Genomic DNA, 24,175 nt, shown 5'->3' with positions numbered 1-24,175 from the left:
ACTGAAAGTTGGCGTGCAGGTACAGCAGGCAGTGAAAGAAGCTAATGGAATGTTGGCCTTCATATCAAGAGGATTTCAGTATAGGAGTAAAGAGGTTCTTCTGCAGTTGTATAGGGCTCTGGCGAGACCACATCTGGATTATTGTGTTCAGCTTTGGTCTTCTAATTTGAGGAAGGACATCCTTGTGATTGAGGCAGTGCAGCGTAGGTTCACAAGATTGATCCCTGGAATGGCGGGGCTGTCATATGAGGAAAGATTGAAAAGACTAGGCGTGTTTTCTCTGGAGTTTAGAAGGATGAGGGGATATCTTATAGAAACATATAAAATTATAAAAGGACTGGACAAGCTAGATGCAGGAAAAATGTTCCCAATGTTGGGTGAGTCCAGAATCAGGGGCCACAGTCTTAGAATAAAAGGGAAGCCATTTAAGACTGAAGAATTTGTGGAATTCTCTACCACAGAGGGCAGTGGAGGCCAAGTCACTGGATGGATTTAAGAGAGAGTTAGATAGTGCTCTAGGGGCTAGTGGAATCAAGGGATATGGGGAGAAGGCAGGCACGGGTTATTGATTGGGGACGATCAACCATGATCACAATGAATGGCGGTGCTGGCTCGAAGGGCCGAATGGCCTCCTCCTGCACCTATTTTCTATGTTTCTATGGGACCCACCTCAACTGAAGATGATATTTGTGCAGCCTGGATATTGTCCCATAGCTGTTGCACAACCTTCTCATAACTTAAGACCACATCCTTGGGCTCTGAGAAGTCAAGTCCCAGAAGATCCATAGTTCTTCTTGGTGGCCGTCCTGTCCTCAAAATATGAGGGATGATCTCAGTTAAATTTGATATATTCCTTACCAGCATGAGGACAACACATAGGAGAGTATTCCTAATGGAATTGTTCTGTTGGACAGTTTTCTGAATCATGTGTTCTCGGATTCTATTTCTTCTTTCAGCTCTGCCACTTGTCTGTGGATGGCACGCTATGTGGAATTTCTGGTTTATTTTGAAAATAGTAATCTATTTTGAATATAGGACATAGTAATCTGCATGATCTGGGCAGTGAAATGGGTGCCTTGCTGGATACAATAGTGCGTGGAAGCTCCCACAACTGGAATACAAAAACCCTGCTGTCCATGCTGGTCAGCTTTCTGACATTAATTTTGCCCTCTTCCAGCAAGGGGTCTATATTAGGATGGGTGGCCCGAGAGACCATTGCTGGCTTTGCCCCCTCTCTCGTTTCCGCTATGGCACCTTTGCTTTGGCCCTTAGCAGGCTTAATTCTTCCTTATTTGTTTTTTAAATTTCTCAGCCTCTGTAACCTCCTTTATCCAAGCCTGTACTGTATGTCTAAATACTCCTGCCTCTATGTGTGAAATGTTCCGGTCAAAATATTCATATGTTTGCCTATCACCCTATGGCTGATACAGGGTGGGTTGTCCTGCTCCTTGTCCTTCTCGTGCCATTAATCGTCCATAAGTGTTATTGGTCCAGACATGATCCATGCACGCCATAAAAATGTATCTATAATTAGTTAGCAAACGTATTGGGTGCCTCTCCTCTCTCCATGTACACTTGTTCAAACCCCTTTATCGCTCCCAATTACCATCAATTTGGCCTCCTTCGTGCCCTGAAGGTTATTTATCTCCCCAGCATTCTGAGGGTCATGTTGCCTGAGCTATAGTCTTTTCGTATCGGGTCCTGGCAGGGTTCGCTGCTGATGAACATATTCAATGAGATCATGGGAAAGAGCAGAGGGTTCAAAGTTTAGGTGCTTTTCACTATCTATCTATATTATATATATAAAAGTCTGTGGCTGCCGCCTGCCGTCCGGCTGCCAGCTGCCTTTCTTCCTTTTGATTCGCTGCTCCTTCCTGTCAGCTTCCAACACACTTCGAAACAAAGTTGCAAGACAGGAACACTGAACTTTTCACTGCTGCAGCAGGCAGGGGAGGTGCAATTGAGGGAGGCAGGGGAGTGCTGGAAACTTACATTTGGCAACGGCTTCAGTTCCATTGGAGGAGACGAGTGCATGGTGGAATATTGGGTTGGGGGAATCACACCATTGGGGGAGCAGACCCAACGGGTCTGCACTTGGTCTAGTCTCAGATAATTGTCTTTTGCTTTCACCCACACCGGAATATGAAAGTATTGGTCGCATGAGATAGGAAACTCCTCAGTGATTTTAATTGCAAATGATTACATCGGCGCCTCAAGACTGGCAGCTAATTTGTGAAATGAAACAACCAGCCTTTAGAACATTAAGAGGCATGTACCTATCTTGCACAATAACTACTTGTGACTCCATTCCCCATCTTTCTACCTGAGTGTGCAACAAATGGCTTGGACAATTATTCACTTGATGAAGGTCCCCACTGCCCTGATCATATGACGAAATGGATGATAATGAGGAACAGTGAAGATCATCTTGATACCGTAATGGGATTCACATACATCCCAGGCATTCTAATCCTCAAAATGGGGGTTGGATGTGACCAACTAACTCCAAGGCAAATGTGATAATGACCAAGGCAGAATTTAACATTGTGATCAGTCTGATGAAGGGTCTCGACCCGAAAACGTCACCCATTCCATCTCTCCAGAGATGATGCCTGCCCTGCTGAGTTACTCCAGCATTTTGTGTCTATTAACATTGTGATTGTTTCATTAATTTTACATTTTCTTAGTATCTTAAACTAATTTATCTGGAAAGCAGTCTCTCAACAGTTAAATGCTGTCATAAAATTACATTAAAAGGACATTTAATTTGTTCTAATGATTTTACATCAGCAAATGTTAAATTGTGAATTCTTATTCGCACCAATGAATAAATGCCATTATTAAGCTCTTTTGAGACAACAGCTGTGATAGACACAGGTTTTTTTTAAACTATATTCAAACATTTTTTCTTCAACATGCAATTTTTGACAAAGATGAATGTTTACAGAATGTTTACAAACTAATCTTTGTTCTACGGGAAGATCAGATATACTTGCAAACAGTATTTGACAACTATGTACATATTATCTTCATAAATTGTTCTTGTTTTTTGATAATGTCAATTCAGAGGACAAATACAATTGAACTTTAAACACACCAAGGCTGTCACAACTGACTTGGCCGCATGTTGTGGAGCTGCAAGCATCTTCTGCCTCCTGGTAACTCGGTTCGAGACTGCCTGCAAACTGTCCAGGTTATGAACAGTTCACAGGAATGCAACTGTGCTGCAACCCAGGGTGGACCTGTACAAAGAATCAATTGTGTCATGACTCAGGAACTAAGTTTCATTCAGCCACGGTGTAAGGGAGATAATTTCACAATTGTTTCTTTCTAAAAAAAAAAACTTCCTGTTTCTTGAATAGGTTGTTTCATTTGTGTGCCTTCAATAGTAGAATGCAGAACAGAGCTGCATCCTGTATCCTGTGTTTCGTAAGGTGTAATTGTGAAAATTACATCAAATGTAATTGCTACATTTATATACGAACTATGGTCATAGATTTGTGAACATCCTCGAGGACAGGAAATATTAAAGGAAATAAAGGGACCGCCCCGATGTAGTGTCCGTGTGTGAACAGTTCAGCTCCTTATTAGCACCAAAAGCAAGAAAGCACGCCAACGCCTCTACTTCCTTAGAAGGCTTTGGAAGTTTGGCATGTCCGCAACACTCTCACCAACTTCTACAGATGCACTGTAGAAAGCATTTTATCTGGATGCATCACAGCATGGTTTGGGATCAGCTCCATTAAAAACTGCAAGAAATTGCACAGAATTGTGCACAGCCCAGACCATCACACAAACCAACCTCCCTTCCATTGACCCCATTTACACCTCATGCTACCTCGGCAAGACCACCAGCATAATCAAGGGCGAGTCACATCCCAGCCATTCCCTCTTCTCCCCTCTCCCATCGGGCAAAAGGTATAGAAGTGTGAAAAGGCACACCTCCAGATTCACGGACAGATTCTTCCCAGCTATTATCAGGCAACTGAGCCATTGTACAAAACTAGAGACCAGTCTTGTACTACTATTTACTTCACTGGAGACCCTTGGAATATCTTTGATTGGATGTTACTGGCTTTATCTTGTACTAAACGGTATTCCCGTTAATACCTTTATCATGTATCTGTGCACTGTGGATGGCTCGATTGTAATAAAATATTGTTTCTCCACTGACTGGTTATCACGCAACAAAAGCTTTTCACAGAACCTCTGTACCTATGACAATTTACTAAACCCAAACTCAAACTAGAAATTAGGAAATGAGGAACTGACTCATTTGATTGAGAGCACTCGGGTACTAATCTCACAACTGGCAAGTGATCCGTTTTTAGTTTTGGTATCTTTGGCCTTTGGATATGTCACAGAGCAATTGATTATGGAAAGGATTAATTGCAGGAAATTATTGTACCAATATGTCTTTGGAAACAACATTTGAAATGCTACCAATATTTTACTGCTTGTTAAATGTCACAGCTATGGTAGTGTGTCTCTGGCCTGTTATTTTTGTCCACTATTGTATCAGGGCATGTGCCCCTGATACAGGCTGAGGAGTGCAATGATGTAACAAATTCCAATCAACGGATTTAAATTGAGATTAGACACAAAGTATTGGAGTAACTCAGCGGCCAAGGCAACATCTCTGTAGAAAAAGGATGGGTGATGTTTTAAGTCAAAACCCTCTTCAGAATGAAAGTAGAGGGGAGGGGAGAGGGGCAGAGACTGGAAGTAGGAAAAGGCCAGAACAAATCAGGGCCGGCAACAGATGACCAAGGTAGGGTGGAGTCCACAATGGTTCATTGTTGGCTGTGGAAGCAGTGATAGTGATGGGGATACAGGGATGCAAACAGTTGGACTTGTAGGATGACTAGGGTGGGGAAGGGGGGGGGGGGGGGGGGGGGGGGGGGAAGGGGAGGAGAAAGGGAATGCAGGGGTTACTTGAAATTAGATAAATCAACGGTCTGACCGCTGGATTGTAAGCTACCCAAGAGAAATATGAGGTGCTGTTCCCCCGATTTACATGTGGCATCACTCTAATAGTGGAGGAGGCCATGGATAGAAAGGTCAGTGTGGGAATTGGATGATGGAGTAAAATTGTTCGGCAACCCTTACATCTCTAATTTTTGACTGCCATACTTGACCCATTTTTTATCTGTACCTTTATAAATCCATGATTACATTTTCCACGTGATAAATGTACATTGTTTATTTATTTTATTCCTTGCTTTTCTCACAGGTATTCTGCAGCAGGCCAATTCATTCAACATTGATATGAAAAGCCCTATGATATTTAATGGTTCACAAGGAGATATGTTTGGATACACCGTTAAACAATTTGAAAACAAAGAAGGAAAATGGCAAGTAGTAATTTTTTTAGTATTTTAGTACAGGCTGCGCTACTGAAATTCAGTTACATGAAGTCTAAGGGGCCAGATTCCAAAAGCAGAGTACAATGCACAATTACTACTATACATGCATATAGAGAGCAAGGATACATTTCTCCAGTGTCTTTGAAATGAACTATATTTGAACTGACATGACCAGTTTTGGGGTGTTGATGTAAGGAGCAAATACTGTATACTGGATAAATCACCATCTGTAATGTGTACCAACCCCTCTGGAGAAGTTATGATTATCTAATTTGTCTAATTTGGTCTAGATGTTGTATCCTTGCTCTCTGTGTACAGTGGCAACCATGCATCGGGAGAAGCAGAAGATTCCAGCAAGCAGTACACATTTCTATGACCATTACTCATTCAAATATGTCAGATATCGACCATTGTGTGAATTGTTAAGGATACTTAACTGTTTTATGCTCTGACTCTTGTCAATCTTTTAAAATGTATGAAATTATTGTTCATGTTACATATATAAATTAAATATTGGTTTGGATAATCATCTTGCCACAAGCATGTTCATTTGCTGACACACAAACTCTTTCTACCACTTTGATTTGCAACTATTTTTCAGGAGGGCCCTGGTTGAAATGTAAACATCTGTGAGATGTAATGGATGTTTAATTAATTAGACATGTTTTTGACTGATCTTACAGAAAATCAACAAAGCTTTCCAACTAAACCATTATCCTCAGAATAAATAATAAATGAGGCAAGTCATGACAAAGAAATTCACATGTAATAAGTACTTACCACCAAATTCCCTGTCATGCCAATTACTACATAAAGCAGTCAGCAGTCTGTATATTTAGTATAACTGAGTACTTTCATCATGGTTTAGAGCTTATTGTGTTAATCAGCAACCAAGATCTCCAAAACACATCATTTAGACAACATTTTAGAGAAATCTAGACAGGAAAAATTACCGGCACACAAGAGTAAAGACGATACAATTTCAGCATGACATGTATTTTATAAGAAGGGATTAGAATAAGGCAGTATTAGGGAACCGGAGTCGCAGATGGACAACCTCGGGATCGACTGGGAGAATGAGAGCATGATAGTTTAGTTTAGTTTATTATTATCACATTTACCAAGGTACAGTGAAAAGCTTTCGTCTACATGCCATCCAGTCAAAGAAAATACTATATAATCAAACCATCCACAGTGCACAGATAAAGGATAAAGGGTACAACATTTAGTGCATGATAAAGTCCGATTAAAGATAGTTCAAAGGATTCCAATGAGTCAGACTACCACACTCAACCCGATGAGAGGACCGTTCAATTGCCTGATAACAGCTGGGAAGAAACTGTGACTAAATCTGGAAGAATGCGCTAAGTGTAGGCGGGAGGGAGCTTGGTTTGCTTGATGGTCTGGGCTTCGTCCACAACTCTCTGCAATTTCTTGCGGTCTTGCATGGAGCTTCTCAAAACCAAGCTGTGATGCATTCCGATAAAATGTTACCCACGGCACATCTGTAGAAGTTGGTGAGGGTTGTTGGGGATATGCCAAATTTCCTAATCTTTCTAAGGAACTAGAGGTGTAGTGCTTTCTTGGTCATAGCTTAAGTCCAAGCCAAATTGCTGGTGATATTTATTCCAGGGAACTTAAAGCTTTCGACCAACTCTACGTACTTACCATTTACATTTCCCGCTTCCTTGGCAAGGTCATCATTGTATAACGGGGTGTGTGTACTGCTTCACTTCCTGAAGTCAATAACAATCTCCATAGTCGTGCTGACATTGAGAATAACAATCTCCTTAGTTTTGCTGACATTACTATGTCAGCATTTCATAGATATCATCTCATGGATAAGAGTTATAGTGAGGTGATCACACCGAGGGTAAGGCAGAAAGTAGATGGGTGATCACCAGGAGAGGGTGTAGACAGAGAGTGTAGGTGACCTCTGTGGCCATTCTCCATAAAAACAGGTTGTGAGTAGGGGTGGGGTGGGTGTGGGTGTGGGTGTGGGTGTTGGTGGGGTGGGGTGGGGGGAAGGAGATGATTCATCACGGGTGAACAGCAGGAGCCAACAGGACAATTAGAGGAAATTATTGCTCACACTCACACACTCCTACACACATTTGGTCTGCCAAGGCCCACTGGATCTCCTGGTTACTTCCCATTCCCATACTGACTTTTCTGTCCTGGGCATCCTCCATTGCTAGAATGAGGTTGTGTACAAACGGGAGGCTGTACAGTTTACAACCCAAAGATATAAACATTGAATTTTCCAATCATAGGTAATCTCTAACGACACCCCATCCCCTTCCTTCCCCTGTGCCACAGCTCAACTCTCACCTAATTCTCCCCTCCTCCTATGTTCCTTCCTCTGGCTTCACAATTTTCTTCTGTTCAATCAGTCGTTATCACACTGAGATTTAACCTCAGGCCTTTTTTTCCAACCATCTGCCTTTTAACCTCTGAGTTACTTCTGAACAAGGCAGGGAATGTTTGGACTAACAATCCAAGACTCTCAATTTGAAATCCCACCATGACAGATTTGGAAATTAAAGTAAAATGATTTTATAAATATACTAGTCATTGGTAATGATCACCATAAAAATAGTTATTTGTTTTGTCACTGTGGTTCTCTCATGCTACCCAACAGAGGAAATGTGCCTTCCTTGCGTGGTCTGGCCTTTGTATGACTAATGCAGATATTTCCTCTGAAATGACTGGCAAGTACAATAGATAAAGTACATAAGTGATCATAAAATCATAAGATCATGTGATAGGAGTAGAATAAGGCCATTCGGTCCACCAAGTCTAAAGATATCATAGCTGATCTATCTCTCCGTCCTAACCCTATTCTCCTGTCTTCTCCCCATAACATCTGACACCCGTGCTAATCAAAACTATACAGTATCTATCTCTGCCTTAAAAATATTGACTTACTTGGCATCTACAGCCTTCTGTGACAAATAATTCCACAGATTCACCACCCTCTGACAAAATTAAATCCACCTCAACTCCTTTCTAAAAGAACGTCCATTTAATTCTGAGGCTATGACCTCTAATCCTAGACCATACCACTAGTGGAAACATCCTCTCCACATCCACTCTATCCAAGTCTTTCACTATTCTGTGTGTTTCAATGAAGTCCTCCCTCATTCTTCTAAACTTCAGCGAGTACTGACTCAGTGCAGTCAAACGCTCATCATATGTTAACTTTTTGACTTGCAGATTAACCTTTTGGGAATCCTGCAGCAGCACTCACAAGTCCCTCTGCACCTCCGATTTCTGGATTCTCTCCCCATTTAGAAAATAGTCTACGCCTTTATTCCTACTACAAAAATGCATGACTCCACACTTTTCTACTCTATATTCCATCTGCCATTTCTCGGCTCACTCTCCCAATCTGTCCAAGTCCTTCTGCATAGTCCCTGCTTTCTTTCTCCAACTTTCTCTGGACATCCTGCCCCTCCACCTATTTTCGTATCATCTGTAAACTTAGCCACAAAGCCTTCAATCCCCTCATCCAAATCATTAATGTAAAACGTGAAGAGCAGCGGTCCCAGCACCAGGCCCAGCAGAACTCCGCTGGTCACTGGCAGCCAACCAGAAAAGCCCCCTTTATTGCCACTCTTTGCCTTCTTCCATCCCGCCATCCTGTTATCCATGACATAATCTGCCAATTGATAATGTGGAATTTCAACTTCCTTAGCAGCCTCCCATGTGACACCTTATCAAATATGATAGGAGCAGAATTAGGTCAATCGAACCATCGAATCTACTCCGCCATTCAATCATGGCTGATCTACCTTTCCTTCACAACCCTCTTGCCTTCTTCCCATAAACCCAGACACCTGTACTAATCAATAATCTATCTATCTCTGCCTTAAAAATATCCAGTGACTTGGCCTCCACAGCCATCAGTGGCAATGAATTCCAAAGATTCCCCACCATTTGACTAAAGAAATTCCTCCTCAACTCCTTCCTATATGGCCATTAATTTATTCTGAAGCTATGACCTCTGGTCCTAGACCGCCCAATAGTGGAAACATCTTCTCCGCATTCACTCTATCCAAGCATTTCACTATTCAGTAAGTTTCAATGAGGACCCCCTCATCCTTCTAAACTGCAGCATGTACAGGCCCAGCGCCGTTAAACACTCATCATGTGTTTGGTTGAAAAAAGATAAGGAATAAAAATAAACAGAACATGGTAAAATCATTCCTTGCCCAGTTGACCAGCAGGGTCCTTGTCAAAAACATTGTGTCTTGTATCGAAATTTGGGAAAAGGTCTTAAAAATGAGTGAAGCCACAACCTAGCACAGTTGTCCACACAGACAGATTCCTGACTTCTCCGTCGCAATCCCTGGGTATGTCCTCTCCTATTGGCAAGACAAACTGGGTGGCGCCAGAAATGGCTGCCTCGCCAATAGCCTGTCTGTCCCTTACTTCTTCGTTGTTTGTACATGTTTAACTTGCTTTATGTGGGGGATGGGGGGGGGTAGTTGGGGAAACGTTTTCTAATCTCTCACCTCGAAGGAGATGCAATTTTGTTCCATGTCGTAACTCCGTCCGCACTGTGGCCTAACATCGAGGAGCATTGGCAGCGTTTGCTGGAGACCGACTTCGAGAGTTCCACCTCGGGTGCCTGCGGACTTAACATCACGGAGCCTGCAATCACTTGGCCTGGGATCGACCTCTGAGCTCTACCGCGGGAGCTTGCGGACTTTAACATTGCGGAGCTCGCGGTCTCTGGTTAGAGACCGACTTCGGAAACTCTAAGCCGCAGGAGGTTCGACCGCCCTGATGCGGGAGTTTCAATCACCACGAAGCGGGAGCTATGATCACCCCGTCATGGGGGCTTCAACCGCCGGCTCCGGGAGCTTCAATCCCCCCGACTGCGGATGGTTCGCTGCCCTGACTGTGGGAGAATAAAAGAGGAAGAAGCTTGTACTTTATTGCCTTCCATCACAGTGAGGAACGTGGGGAATCTGCTGTGGTGGATGTTTATATTAACTTTTATGTAGTTGTGTGTCTTGTTGCTATTTTTTTAGTATGGCTGTATGGTAATTTGAGTTTCACTGTACATTATTTGGTACACGTGACAATAAACTGACCTTGAGACTTTGACCTTGAACCCACCAGAGGGGGTGAGACAGATGGATGCAGGTGGGAGAAAATAGAACTGGAGTTCTGGCATGAGGGCAATCATACCATCGCACACTGAGGGCAAAACAGCTGTCTTGATTGATATCCTCTCTGCCATCCGAAACATTTACTAGCGTACAGTGGCTGCAGTGTGCACTAACTACAAAATAGTCTGCATTTACACAAGCAAACAATTTAAACATTCCCAAGACCACAGTCTCTAAAGTTAAGAAGGACAGGAGCTGCAGGTGCATGGAAACATTGCCAACTATATGTTCCCCTTCAATTGATACAACATGCTGACATAGAAACCTATAGTTATCTCTTCATCATCACGGAGCTCCAATCCTGGAACTCTCCATTTAAGATTACTGTGGATTATCAGCAACTGTTCAAGAAAACAGCACACTGCATGTTCCCAAGGGCAATTATTGACTTTGATAATGATTTCTACATTCTGAAATTGATAATAATAAAAATTAAGTCAATGATATTCCATTTAAAAATAGTTAAAATAATGGTGGCACGATGCATTGTGTGAGACAATAAATTTCTGGGTAGGTGCCAGGTCCATGCCTTGTTTCATTGTCGATGGCAAAATCCAGGTGAAAGGTTTGATAATTGTTCTGAAAGAAGGAAGGATGTGGGAATTGTAAAGGATTTTTCTGAAGGACCTTTTGGAAATGTAAACACAAATGAGAGTTTGATTTTGATGGAGTGCCGAAAGCACAGAATGTTTCTGTAAATAGAAGTCAAGGGCCAGGAATTGAGGCATATCCTCATTAATTTACATAATTGGACAAATAAAAATGCAATCCCTATCAATCATGTGGATTGTGCTTTAAGTGTATAGAAATTGCAAAAAGGTCTGTTCCAGTTTTTATTTTAATTGACCATTTAATACCAAGACTCAAAAGTGGGGGCACTACAGTAACTTTTTCCAATATAAATGATGTATATATGAGGCTGTATGTTATTTATATAATATACATATATGTATATAATACGAGGCAAATATATATGATTCTAAAATTTCAATAATTATGTATGTATACCATATTCTGACAATTTTTTTAATATGAACATTCATACCATTTGAACTTCTGATTGGCAAAAGCGGATCCTATATCCTAAGCATGTTGTTGATTTATTTTCTCGCACAAGGTTGTTTTTAAGTAAAGATAGGCACAAAATGCTGGAGCAACTCAGTGGGTCAGGCAGCTTTCCTGAAGAAAAGGGAGAGGTGATGGTTGGGGTGGGGCCCTTCTTCAGATCGATTGTGTGGGGTGAGGGATTGCGGAGAGAACTGGAAGCAAGGAAAACTACTTTAGTTTACGTGGAGCTTTTCTCGTGTGTGTTTCAGAGTCAATGGCACAAATATTATCCACTTAAAGAAAGTATTTTACAGGCTCAGTGTCAAAGTTTGCACTCTTTTGTAGTTATATTTCCGGTAGATTCCTGCAAACATATGGTATTTTGCAATGACCCCCGACAATTTCCTTTGGACATTGCAGAGATAGAATTCAATGCATGATTGAAAATGAAACCATTTATTAGGCAAGTACACCCTGACCCTTCCATTTAGTAAATATTTGCAAAGACTTTGAACATATCTCAATTCTAAAATACTTGCATGTTTACTATAATGAAGTAACGTATAAATCGCACCGTGAAATGAAGCTATCTTTCATGGGTGAATTTGAAAGTGTAATAGTTGTGGCATGGAAGAAACAAATTGCTCTCTGAATATTTTTTGCGGCAGTCTTTAGCCATAAGCATTTGCTGGGAGGAAAACACTGTTTACAGCTTAGTACCGGCAGTTGTAGACTTGGAGATGCTTCTCATATTGAGATGTGCGGCTGCCAAGAAGTAAAGCCAAACCTTTTTATTTTTTCGTTCCACAATCATCGTTTTCCAGTCAGGGTTGCAAAGATGTCGAGGTTCATATTTATTTACCAAGTGTGTAAGTAAGTTGTGACCATGAAAGAAAAAATTAAAAGGTCGTGAAATGTGGCTCTTCAATGATGCGGCTGCTTATTTATTTCCATTTGGTCAATCAAGCGACACTTGTATATTTACAAGACAAGTTGCATTGGCCGCCATTGGAGAAGGGTGCCAGCATCCATGACACCATCACCCACCTGAAATACACAGATTAGGCAACCAATGCTGACAATGCACAGTATTGCCGAACTGAAGTCGGACAATGTGGATATTATAGAAACATAGAAACATTATCATTCGTTAGACATGAAGGGAGGATCAAGTATTCAGCAGCATCAATAACCCCACGCCTGATCTGCACGCATTAAAGGAATTATCAAATGCTTACATGTTAGATACTAATTGATTTCTATTGAATGATTATTTTTTCTGACATCTTGGGAGTTCATAAAGTACATTGTCTATAGTACTCACTATAACTATGTTTATAGTATAATATAGTATAATGATTATAGTATGATTATTGTACTATTGTAAACTATTTATAATTGTATAAATAGTTTATACTATTTTCCCAAGTATCCAAAAATTAAGATGCTTTGATCCCAAGGCAGCTCCCAAGCTTTGAGAGATTTAAAGCTCCTCTCTATAAATCTACAAAGGAGCTTTAAGAGCTGGTGTGATTTGTCTCAATTCCAAATCTCAGAAAATAACTACCTTTCAGGCATGGGTGTTTTGATGGTCACTCCTTTGGGAATGCAACACAATGAATAATCAAAGAGTTTATAGAGTAGGGGCCAAGCTGCTAGAAAAGCAAGGAGGAGGAGGAGTGGAGAAAGATCGAGGGATCTGACTTATCACGTCATATCCACAAGGGGATTTTAGGGAGAAATTCCCCTCCATCTATTTGAGTGATGTGATATGTCACAGTGGTTACACACTTCAGAGGAATTAAGGTTAATGTCATGCTGAAATAGGCAATCTGCTCTAGCTAGATCTTCAGTCACAAAGCTTGTCTAAAACTATTTAGCTCATGATATTAAGTTTACAGGGGCCATCAACTTCTTTGGATGTGGCTCGATCTGGCCTGAAGCTACAATCTGTTAGTTTGCGTCACATCTTAGAATAAAGGGGAGGTCATTTAAGACTGAGGTGAGAAAAACTTTTTCACCCAGAGAGTTGTGAATTTATGGAATTCCCTGCCACAGAGGGCAGTGGAGGCCAAGTCACTGGATGGATTTAAGAGAGAGTTAGATAGAGCCCTAGGGGCTAGTGGATTCAAGGGATATGGGGAGAAGGCAGGAACAGGTTATTGATAGGGGACGGTCAGCCATTATCACAATGAATGGCAGTGCTGGCTCGAAGGGTCGAATGGCCTCCTCCTGCACCTATTTTCTATATTTCTATGTTTCTATGAGGAAGCTCAACATCATTCTCTGTTGTGAAATAATTGAATGCAGATTCACATTGCCAGCAAGCTGCAAGAGGAGCAAGTACTTGGCCTTGTTGCAAGGACAGTGGGCCTGCTCATGGAGCTGGGTATTATTGACTGAATTCACGTTAATATGCAGAAGCATGAAACTGCAGATGCTGGTTAACAAAAAAGACACAAAGTGTTGGAGTAACTCAGCAGGTCAGGCAGCGTTACTGGAGAAGCTGGAAGATTGGAGGGGTGGGACAAAGCCTGTAGGTAATAGGTGGATAGAGGTGAGGGGTGGTTTTGATGGTTGGATAAAGGCCAGATGTGAAAGGGCAGAAGGTGTGAGACAAAAGGATTGAAGAGTTGCAAATTGTGAAGCCTGATGAAGGAATGCAGGTGGAAGGGAGGAGGATGGAGAGAACTAGGTGGGTGTCCAGGTGGGGAAGGAGGAGGAAGTGGGGTTGGTTTAAGTTACCTAAAAATGGAGAGATCATTGTGCATGTTGATATGCTTACACTGAATGTATGATGTACTGGAACAAGGGTTTCCTCAATGACCAGAGAGGGAAGTACATAATGCTGATTAGTGCCCCGTTAACATGGGGAGCAGTTACAATGTTGTCAACCTGTGGCAGCCCACTGTGCTGTTTGAGCCCAATATAGTTTTGATGGCCACGAGCAACAAACTTGATCACAATGTTTCTTCCATCATCACACATTTGTTTTCCTACTGCTGATTTCCAAAACTACTGATCTGAAAGAAGAAATGGTTTGGTGAGGAGAGCATGGGGCGAACTAAGGAAATCATGATGTGTCGGAAGGAACTGCAGATGCTGGTTTAAATCAGACACAAAATATTGGAGTAACTCAGCAGGAGAGGCAGCATCTCTGGAGATATCCTAGATCGTCTGAAGAAGGGTCTTGACACGAAACGTTACCCATTCCTTCTCGCCAGAGATGCTGCCTGTCCCGCTGATTTTGTGTCTATCTTCTAAGGAAATTTTGATTATGCCATTTGCACATCAAAACAGTTTAAATACTGAGAAGGGAAATGGGATGCAAGTAGGAGGTTAAAGTATGAGCCACTAAGCTCAGTGCTTCACAATCCAATTATGTTGGATATTCTCTTTTCAAGAAAATCAAGGTATTACAGCCATTCTTGTCCACGTTCATTCCTTACACATGTTATTTGTTACTTTGTCCTGTAAACGTGTTAATGAGTGGTGCACAATGTGCTTAGGTGTGTGTTTGCCTGCCATGGCTGAATAACTGGCAGTGGATGTAAGGTATGTGTGCAGTTCAGTGTAGTGAAGGTTTTTGTGAGTGTGATGCAACATTGGATATTAGCTGCAGGTCGTGATTGATAAAGATTGTTGGTGGGAGAGTGATATTCCAGTTGTGCATTGAGCAATGTTTGAAACTACAGATGTAGTTGGTGGAAGATAGAATTTGCTGATTCACATTAAACATTTAGTCATACAGTTTCCAGATGTTTGGGCTTGACAGGGTGTCAAAAGGTGCCTCTGCCAAAGCTGACAGAGCAGGTTGCCTTCCAAAGGACTTATCTGTGGTTGAAATTAACATCAATCATGCAGGATAAATCTATGTTGCTTTGACTCAATGGTGTGCATGACATGGATGTATCTGTCCACGAGAATATTGGTAAGAAGAACCACTTATGTTTGAGGAGAATATGGTCCATTCTCATACTGAAGACCATCTACCACCATTAAGTAATGTGAAATATATTCCAAGTCTGAAGAAGGGTCCTGCCTCAAAGAAGGGTCCTGCCTCAAAGTTGCCTGTCTATACCCCCCAGAGATGCTGCCAGGCCTGTTGAGTTCTTCCAGTACTTTGTAGTTTGATCTAGATTCCAAGTGCATCTGGCATGTGAAATATGCTGAAATATGTTGAGTTGCTGGAGTGTCATCGTAATGGCAGATATGTTTTCCACCACAATTTGAAACCCCGTGTTTGAGCATGTCTTTCATTCCACCATTACAATACAAGTTCATCATGATTTTTTGTTTTATTTGCGTTTAGGCTTCTAATTGGTTCTCCTTGGGTAGGACAGCCCAAATACAGAACTGGAGATGTCTACAAATGCCCAACATTCAAGACCAACAATCCAGAATGTGTGAAACTTAACTTGGCAGGTAAAAATAAAGTTTATTTTCTTACATATAAACTACTGCACAAGAATAAAAAGTTAATTAACTTTGATTCAGCTTTCACTTGAGAAAGGGAATTAAAGTAATGGTGGGGTCCTCTTTTAGTATGAAATCAAAATCACAGGCATGCTCTAATGATGCATTTGGAGTCTGGGTTAATAAATGCCAATTAAACTCTTGCCGTCTATTGGCAGGCACCGTAGACTTCTACCATGAAGAACAGAGAGCTGTGGAGATCAGGAACATTCTTTTCATCCCACAATGTCAATGTCGAGTGTTGCAAATTAAATTTAATCCCAATAGCCTACACAGCCATTCCCCATCTCTCCGTGTGCCTGTCTAAATGCCTCTTAAATGTTACTGTTGTATTCTACCATCTCCCCGGCAGTACTTTTCAGGCATCTGCCATTCTCTGTGTACAAAATAAACTTGTTGATAAATCACTTTCAAACTTTCCCCTTAAAGCATCTGTGTAAAATTTGACATTTTCACTTTGGAACAAAGTCTCTGATTATGTACGCTGTTTATTCCTTGCATCATTTTATATTCTTCTACCAAGTTGGGGGCCCGACTTTTTCCTTGTCGAATCTCCGTTGTCGTTGGGCCTAGCATCGTGCAGCCGGTGGTCTCCAACCGGAATCGACCTGGGGGCTCCAGTCGCAGAGCCTGCGGACTCACCATCGTGGAGCTGGCCGACTTCGGAGTGCGGAGCGCTGTGCTGGCGCGCGGCTGCAACCCGACTTTGGAGCTCCGAGGCTTCAGCTGCAGGCCCTGTGGACGGTACCATCGGGAGCTCGCGGTTCCCTGGTGGGAGACCGCTTTTCGGCGCTCCTGCAATTGACCCAGAGCGGGGCCTTACATCGCCCGGCGCGGTTTAATCGGCCATGGGACTTGCCATCGCCCGTCAGGGGGCTCTAACATCAAGAGCCTCGATCAGCTCGATGCAGCAATTTGACTGCTTGACTGCAGGAGAAGAATAAGAACAGAGAACAGGGATGAGATAAGACTTTTTGCTTCCATCACAGTGAGGAGGTGTTTGGGGATTCACTGTGATGGATGCTTGTGTGGAATTGTGTTAATTGTGTGTTTTGGTTTTTCTGTTGTATGACTGCAGGAACGTAATTTTGTTTGAACCTATGCTTAAATGACAATAAATGCATTCTGATTCTGATTCTGAAGTCACCCCTTGGCATTTGTTGCTCTCGTCAAATCAATCTAAGTTTGTCCCACTACTCCCTATAGGTGATACATTCTAATCCAGGCAAAATCAACATGAACCTTTTTTGTACCCTCTCGAAACCATCCATTTCCTTCATGTAATGGAACTTCCAGGAATGCACACAATATTCCAAATATGGCTTAACCAAAGTTTTCTACTCTTGCAACAGTATGCCATAAACCTTCTTTACCACATTGTCCACTTGTTTTGTCCATAGTTTCCCCCTGTAAAACAGCACGGGAAACATAACGACTGCAGAGTAATTCACTTACCTGTCGGTCTCGGTTTTAAACTTACCGCTGCGGGGGAACGCTCCACCCCGCCTGTCGTTTCGCAATGCGTGAAGCGATATGGACACGCATGCGTCCTGGCGGGTTCTTCACGTAGTCACTCACGTGACTCCGAAGTAAAATAAACAGATAAAGTGCAATGGGCTATTAATGATCAGAGTTTTGTTTGTGTTTAATAACCTGATGGCTGTAGGGAAGCAGCTATTCATGAACCTGGATGTTGCAGATTTCAGGCTCCTGCACCTTCTACCCGAAGGCAGCGGGGAGATGAGTGAGTGGCCAGGATGGCGTGGGTCCTTGATGATGCTGCCAACCTTTTTGAGGCAGAAACTGCGATAGATCCCCTCGATGGTAGGGAGATCAGAGCTGATGATGGACTGGACAGTGCTTACAACTTTTTGCAGTCTTTTCCGCTCCTGGGCGCTCAAGTTGTCTACCCATATTTCCAAATGATCTACATTCTTCTATTTATATCATGAACAGTAGAATACCAGCAGGATACCTTGAACGAGATGTGCCCCAATACCAGTATCCATTCTTCCATTAGAGGCCAAAAATCATTAATATCACTTCAATCTGAAACAAAATATAAAATGCTGAGAATGTTTTATGTCAGGTAGCATCTGTAGAAATGGAGAACTAGAGTTTGTGTGTTAAGTGGATGACCTGTTGTCAGAACTGATAAAAGTTAATGATGGTACAAAATTTTAAATTAGCGTAAGAAGGAAGGACAGAGAGGACACAAAGTCTTTGTATGCCCCTTTTGTTCGCACCTGTAGTGTAGGAACATGCAGTACAAGTACTGTAATGCAATAGAAGCATGGAAATATCTGAAAGGTGGGTGTTTTATTTAAGATTATTTTCAAATTGTGCGCATGCATGAATACATTTGTAATAAAATACTTCATACAGTAACATCAAGGGTATTTATACAGATTACAATAGAATGCAAGGCAGGAGCGATTGTTGGAACCGTGTAGCAGGCCAAGGCAGCATCTGAGGGGAGAGAAACAGAGCTAGCATTCTGATCCAGACACAAAATGTTAACTTAATTTCTCAGATTTTCACAGATCCTCGCTATGTTTCAAGGTTTAAAGGTTTCAAGGTCAGTTTATTGTCACATGTACCAATTAAAGTACAGTGAAATTAGACTTAACATACAGCCATTCTAAGTGAAAAGCAACAAGACACACAAGCACATAAAAGTTAACATAAACATCCATCACAGTGGAATCCACATTCCTTACATAAAAGTTCAATCTTCTTCCTCTTGTTCTCCCGCGGTCGGGGCAGTCAAACCATCCGCTGTCGGGGTGATTAATGCTCCAGCAGCCAACGATCGAAGCCCCCATCAGGATGATCGAAACTCCTGCACGGGGAGGTTGAAACTCTCCGCGGCCTGGAGCTCCCAAATTGGTCTCTTCTTACCAGAGACCCTTCACGGGCTTCACGATGATGACCCGGTAAAGGGATCGCAAGCTCCGCGATGTTAAAGTTCCGCAGACTCCCGTGACTTGGAGCCCCAGGTCGGTCTCCAGGAAAGGCCGCCAACTCCTCGATGTTAAGCCGCAGTGGGAACGGAGATATGATACGGAAAAAAATCGCATCTCCATCGAGGTAACAGATTTAAAAAAAGTTTTGCCCAACCCCTCCTAAAAATAACAAAAAGAAGAAAGGACAGACAGACTGTTGACGAGGCAGCCACTGCTGGTGGTGCCACCCGATCTTGCTAAGTACTCAGCATTTTCTATTTTATTTCCAATTTCCAGCATATGCAGGATTTTGTAAAATTTCATATTAGAGAATAAGTAATAAAAAGGTTTATGGAACCAGTTGAATAAGATCTAGAGAGGATGTAAACAAAAAAAAAGTTAAATAGTCACTAAAACAAAAGATTTAAAAAAATTCCGTGGATACTGGAAATATGAAGTACAAAGGCAAGAATTGCAGATCATTTTCCATATTTGAAGCCTGAAATGTGTGTGTAGTCAGATAACAAGGTGCTTTTCATTAAGCTAACATTGGGCTTCAGTAGAACAGTTAGGAGTACTGCCATGGATAGGAATGCTCCTGAGGCAAGAATTGCCTCAGTGCCACAATTTTGAACACCAAAACTCTGTGGTAATATAGGAGGGAGTTTAACAACCTCCCCCCCCCCCCCCCCCCCACGACCTAAAGTTCTCTTTACTGCTCCACTTTGTTTTGGTTTCAGCATTTATTCATTCATTAGCTTCACTGTATTAGAGATTAAATGAATGACTGACATTGGAGAGAAGAGGCTTCATGGTATTGGGAGTCCATTGACCGATCTTTTGGAAATGTTATGAAGAAGTTAACTATATAACCACTACACTGGCATTAAAATACCAAGGATAGTCTTGCAGGACCTATGACAAAAGGCAGAAATGATCGCAAAGTTTATTCTACCGCATCCATTTCCAGCACGAATTCAGCAAAATGTCGTAACATTTGGAGTTTCCATAATTAATTCCATCTTGCCACTGACAGACCTGAGGATGATTTGGACAGTTGGCTTTCAAGCATTTTGGATCCTGCAGGATACAATTGATGATATTGGGCTCAGCTGTCTGCTGATCTGTGTGCCCACAGTTCCAGGAATCAGCATCAATGCTAATTCTTAACATTCCTTCCGACCCACACCGTTGATCGAGGCAACAACTAAGACTTTTCCATGCTGCTTTTTTTCACATTAATAGCAGGAGACTGGATCAAGCAAACTAGGCTCTACAATGATAATCTGCCTTCAGGAGAGGATGACAGAAAGCAAGGGTTTGAAAATGAAATGAAATGAAATGAAATGAAATGAAATGATTCAATTAATTGTCATTGTCAGTGTACAGTACAGAGACAACGAAATGCATTTTTAGCATCTCCCTTGAAAGGGAGACACAGGGCGTCGCGGTGTGCCCGCGCCTGCCGCCGTAATTACACTCCATTACACACAGGCAAAGGTGGGTGAAGTGTCTTGCCCAAGGACACAACGACAGTATGCACTCCAAGCGGGATTTGAACCGGCTACCTTCCGGTCGCCAGCCGAACTCTTAGCCCATTGTGCTATCTGATCGCCCTTGGTGGTGGTTGAAGTAATAATAGGAATGGAACTCTGTAGAATATCAGTTTTAACTCAGTATGCCTTCTCCCTCAACCTACAGATCTATTAGGAAATCTGCAGACAGTATTTAATCAAACCTAATCTGCTGACAGGATTTAATAAGGCATCTGAATGTAATTGTATTCTTATTTCATTTTGCAGAATTCTTAACAGTCCCTAAAATCACTGAAGTAAAGGAAAACATGACACTCGGAATATCACTGACAACAAATCCTAATGGAGGCTTTCTGGTAAGTATCCCAAGTCCGTTAGACTGTAAAATAATGAAATGCATAGAGATCCTCAGACTGGTCAAAGATTAGATACGTTTTCTCCATGTCATTACCATTCCATATAGAGATTCTTGATTTTATCCAGACTCTCAACTGCAATGCTCTTTGCACTGGAAATCTCCCCAGGAATCCCTGCCATCCTACTTCATTTAACTCTTCAAAGGCATTCCATGAGCAAATCTTTGATCATGTGTTTTAATGTCTGTGATTCAACAATAATTTTGGGTTGTGATCTGCTGTGAAGTGATTCCACATGTTGCTGCTTTAATGATGGTTTAAGATTGGAACTTGTTCTGGTTAATTACATTTCAGTGCATTGCAGCAAAACAGGCTGGAAACACTTGACAAAAAATGGTGTTACGGCAAGTGGTACATAGATACATAGACAATAGGTGCAGGAGTAGGCCTTTCAGCCCTTCGTGCCAGCACCGCCATTCACGGTGATCATGACTGGTCTTCCCCAATCAGTACCCCGTTCCTGCCTTCTCCCCATATCCCTTGATTCCACTATCCCTAAGAGATCTATCTAACTCTCTCTTGAATGCATCCAGTGAATCAGCCTCCATTACCTTCTGAGGCAGAGAATTCCACAAATTCAAAACTCTCTGTGTGAAAACGCTTTTCCTCATCTCAGTTCTAAATGGCCTACCCCTTATTCTTAAACTGTGACCCCTGGTTTTGGACTCCCCCAACATCAGGAACATGTTTCCTGCATCTCGCGTGTCCAATCCCTTAATAATTTTATATGTTTCCATAAGATCCCCTTTCATCCTTCTAAATTCCAATGAATACAAACAAGTCACTCCATTATTTCAACATATGACAGTCCCGCCATCCCGGGTTTTAACCTCATGAACCTACACTGCACTCCCTCAATAGCAAAAATATCCTTCCTCAAATTAGGAGACCAAAACTGCACACAATGCTCCAGGTGTGGCCTCACCAGGACCGTGTACAACAGCAGAAAGACCTCCTTGCTCCCATAGTCAACTACTCTCGTTATGAAGGCCAACATGCTATTAGCTTTCTTCACTGCTTGTTGTACCTACATGCTTACTTGGATTGTATGCCGTAAACTATTATCCATGACAACAGTATAGAACTTTTGCAGCATGTCCTGGTTCATTTTGTGTTTCTATAAAAGACTACAATTTGAGCAACACAATAGTTATACAAAATCTCTCAGGATCCATGCACTGTCAGCATTCTCTATGAATCTGATTTAAGAGTTTAGAAATACAGGGTGGAAATGCACCCTTCGGGCCACCAAGTCCACACTGACCAGTGATCACCTGCACATAAGTCCTACACACTAGGGACAATTTGCAGAAGCCAATTAACTTACAAACCCACACGACTTTAGAATGTGGGAGAAAACCGGAGCACCTGGAGATAACCCACATGGTCACAGGAAGGACGTACAAACTCTATACAGACAGCCCCCATAGTCAGGGTCGACCACTGTGCTGCCCTGATGGGACATTTTGAGATCACCAGACTTGGACTGACCTACAAAATACTCTCCAACTTGCCAATTTATTGATTTTATCAATTTGTTTCTGTAATAAACGCACACATCTGATGTGCATTTGTTAATCAATTTGCAGGAATAACATTTGGATTAATTTAACCTGCATATGTATTAATTTAATCTTTAAAGCTTTTTTTAAGTTTATATAATCTGTTATAATTTTCAAGCCTATTGCTATTTTAAAATGTTGACAGCAGAAATAGATTTTTAAAAATACACTAAGTGCGGTAGAAATTCAGAGGGTCAGGTAGCATCTCTGGAGTAAATTAATAGTTAGTTTTCCCAATCGGGACCCATGAGAGATGCTGCCTTATATGCTAAGTTACTCCAGCACTTTATGTCTTTTTGTTTGTAAACCTGCACCTGCAGTCCCTTGTGTCCAGAAATTGATTTAAGCTTGACCAACAGCATTCTAACTGGATCCAAAATGATGACAAATGGCCAAATAAATTGTCAAAGACAAAACCCTCTCGGGGAACCATGCACTGCCAATATTCCCCTGCAATGAATGCAATATTTACCAATGCCAAAAGCTACTCTTTTATATCTGTTAGTATTTTGCTATAACTATACATTTGATGAAGTGTAAATTAAGCTGCTACTCGGGTTGTGATGTCCCCAAGTCCTATTAGTGAGTTTTCTTGGTCTGTTTACACAAAAACATGCAGTAAGTAAGAAGCAATAAAGGTGGTGGACTTGTGGAGTGCTTTGCCAAGTCAATGCATATGTTTAAGGCAGAGATAGATAAATTCTTGATTAGTACGGGTGTCAGGGGTTATGGAGAGAAGGCAGGGGAATGGGATTGTAGGGCAGTGATTGATCAGCCATGATTGAATGGCAGAGTAGGTGTGATGGAACGAATGGCCTAGTTCTACTCCTTTCACATGAATTTATTTTAAATATATTAACCTGCATAAATGCTTTTGTAAGAGAGGTGAATAAAATAAATTCAGTTTCATCCATGATGTGGAACACAATAAAGTTACAAACTGCCTATTTGTCGGTTACGTCGAGCAATCCTTGTTCAATACATACCAGGGCCCCATCCCCGACCTCTACCTCCGCTACATCGACGACTGCTTTGGTGCCACCTCCTGCACCCGCACACAACTGACTGACTTCATCCACTTCACCACTAACTTCCATCCAGCACTCAAATACACCTGGACCATTTCCGACACTTCCCTACCATTCTTTGACCTCACTATCTCCATTGCAGGTGATAGACTTCTGACCGACATACACTATAAACCCACTGACTCCCATGGCTATCTGGACTACACTTTTTCCCACCCTGCTTCCTGTAAGGACTCCATCCCCTACTCCCAATTCCTCCGTCTACGCCGCATCTGCTCCGCGGATGAGGCGTTCCACACCAGGACATCTGAAATGTCCTCATTATTCAGGGAATGGGGGTTCCCCTCCTCCACCATAAATGAGGCTCGTACCAGGGTCTCTTCCATACCCCGCAACACTGCTCTCTCTCCCCATCCCCCCACTCGCAACAAGGGCCGAGTCCCCCTAGTCCTCACCTTTCACCCCACCAGCCGTCACATACAAAAAATAATCCTCCGTCAGTTTCGCCACCTCCAACGTGACCCCACCACTCGCCACATCTTCCCATCTCCCCCCATATCTGCCTTCCGCAAAGACCGCTCCCTCCATAACTCCCTTGTCAATTCTTCCCTTCCCTCTCG

General features: G+C 42.1%; 1 protein-coding gene across 1 annotated transcript in view; it reads left to right on the top strand.

Moving 5' to 3' along the window:
- LOC129696242 (integrin alpha-1-like) overlaps positions 1-24,175 on the top strand; it is a 100,494-nt gene that overhangs the window by 52,098 nt on the left and 24,221 nt on the right. The window contains exons 2-4 of the mRNA XM_055633951.1: positions 5,234-5,354; positions 15,906-16,018; positions 20,817-20,905. Of these exons, the coding sequence (XP_055489926.1) occupies positions 5,234-5,354; positions 15,906-16,018; positions 20,817-20,905 (323 nt within the window). The remainder of the gene's footprint in view (positions 1-5,233; positions 5,355-15,905; positions 16,019-20,816; positions 20,906-24,175) is intronic.

The sequence above is a fragment of the Leucoraja erinacea genome, chromosome 1 (genome assembly GCF_028641065.1).
Source record: "Leucoraja erinacea ecotype New England chromosome 1, Leri_hhj_1, whole genome shotgun sequence".
Lineage (NCBI taxonomy): Eukaryota > Metazoa > Chordata > Chondrichthyes > Rajiformes > Rajidae > Leucoraja > Leucoraja erinaceus.
The sequence above is the reverse complement of the archived record's forward strand: the minus strand, read 5'-3'. Positions and strand labels throughout refer to the sequence as shown.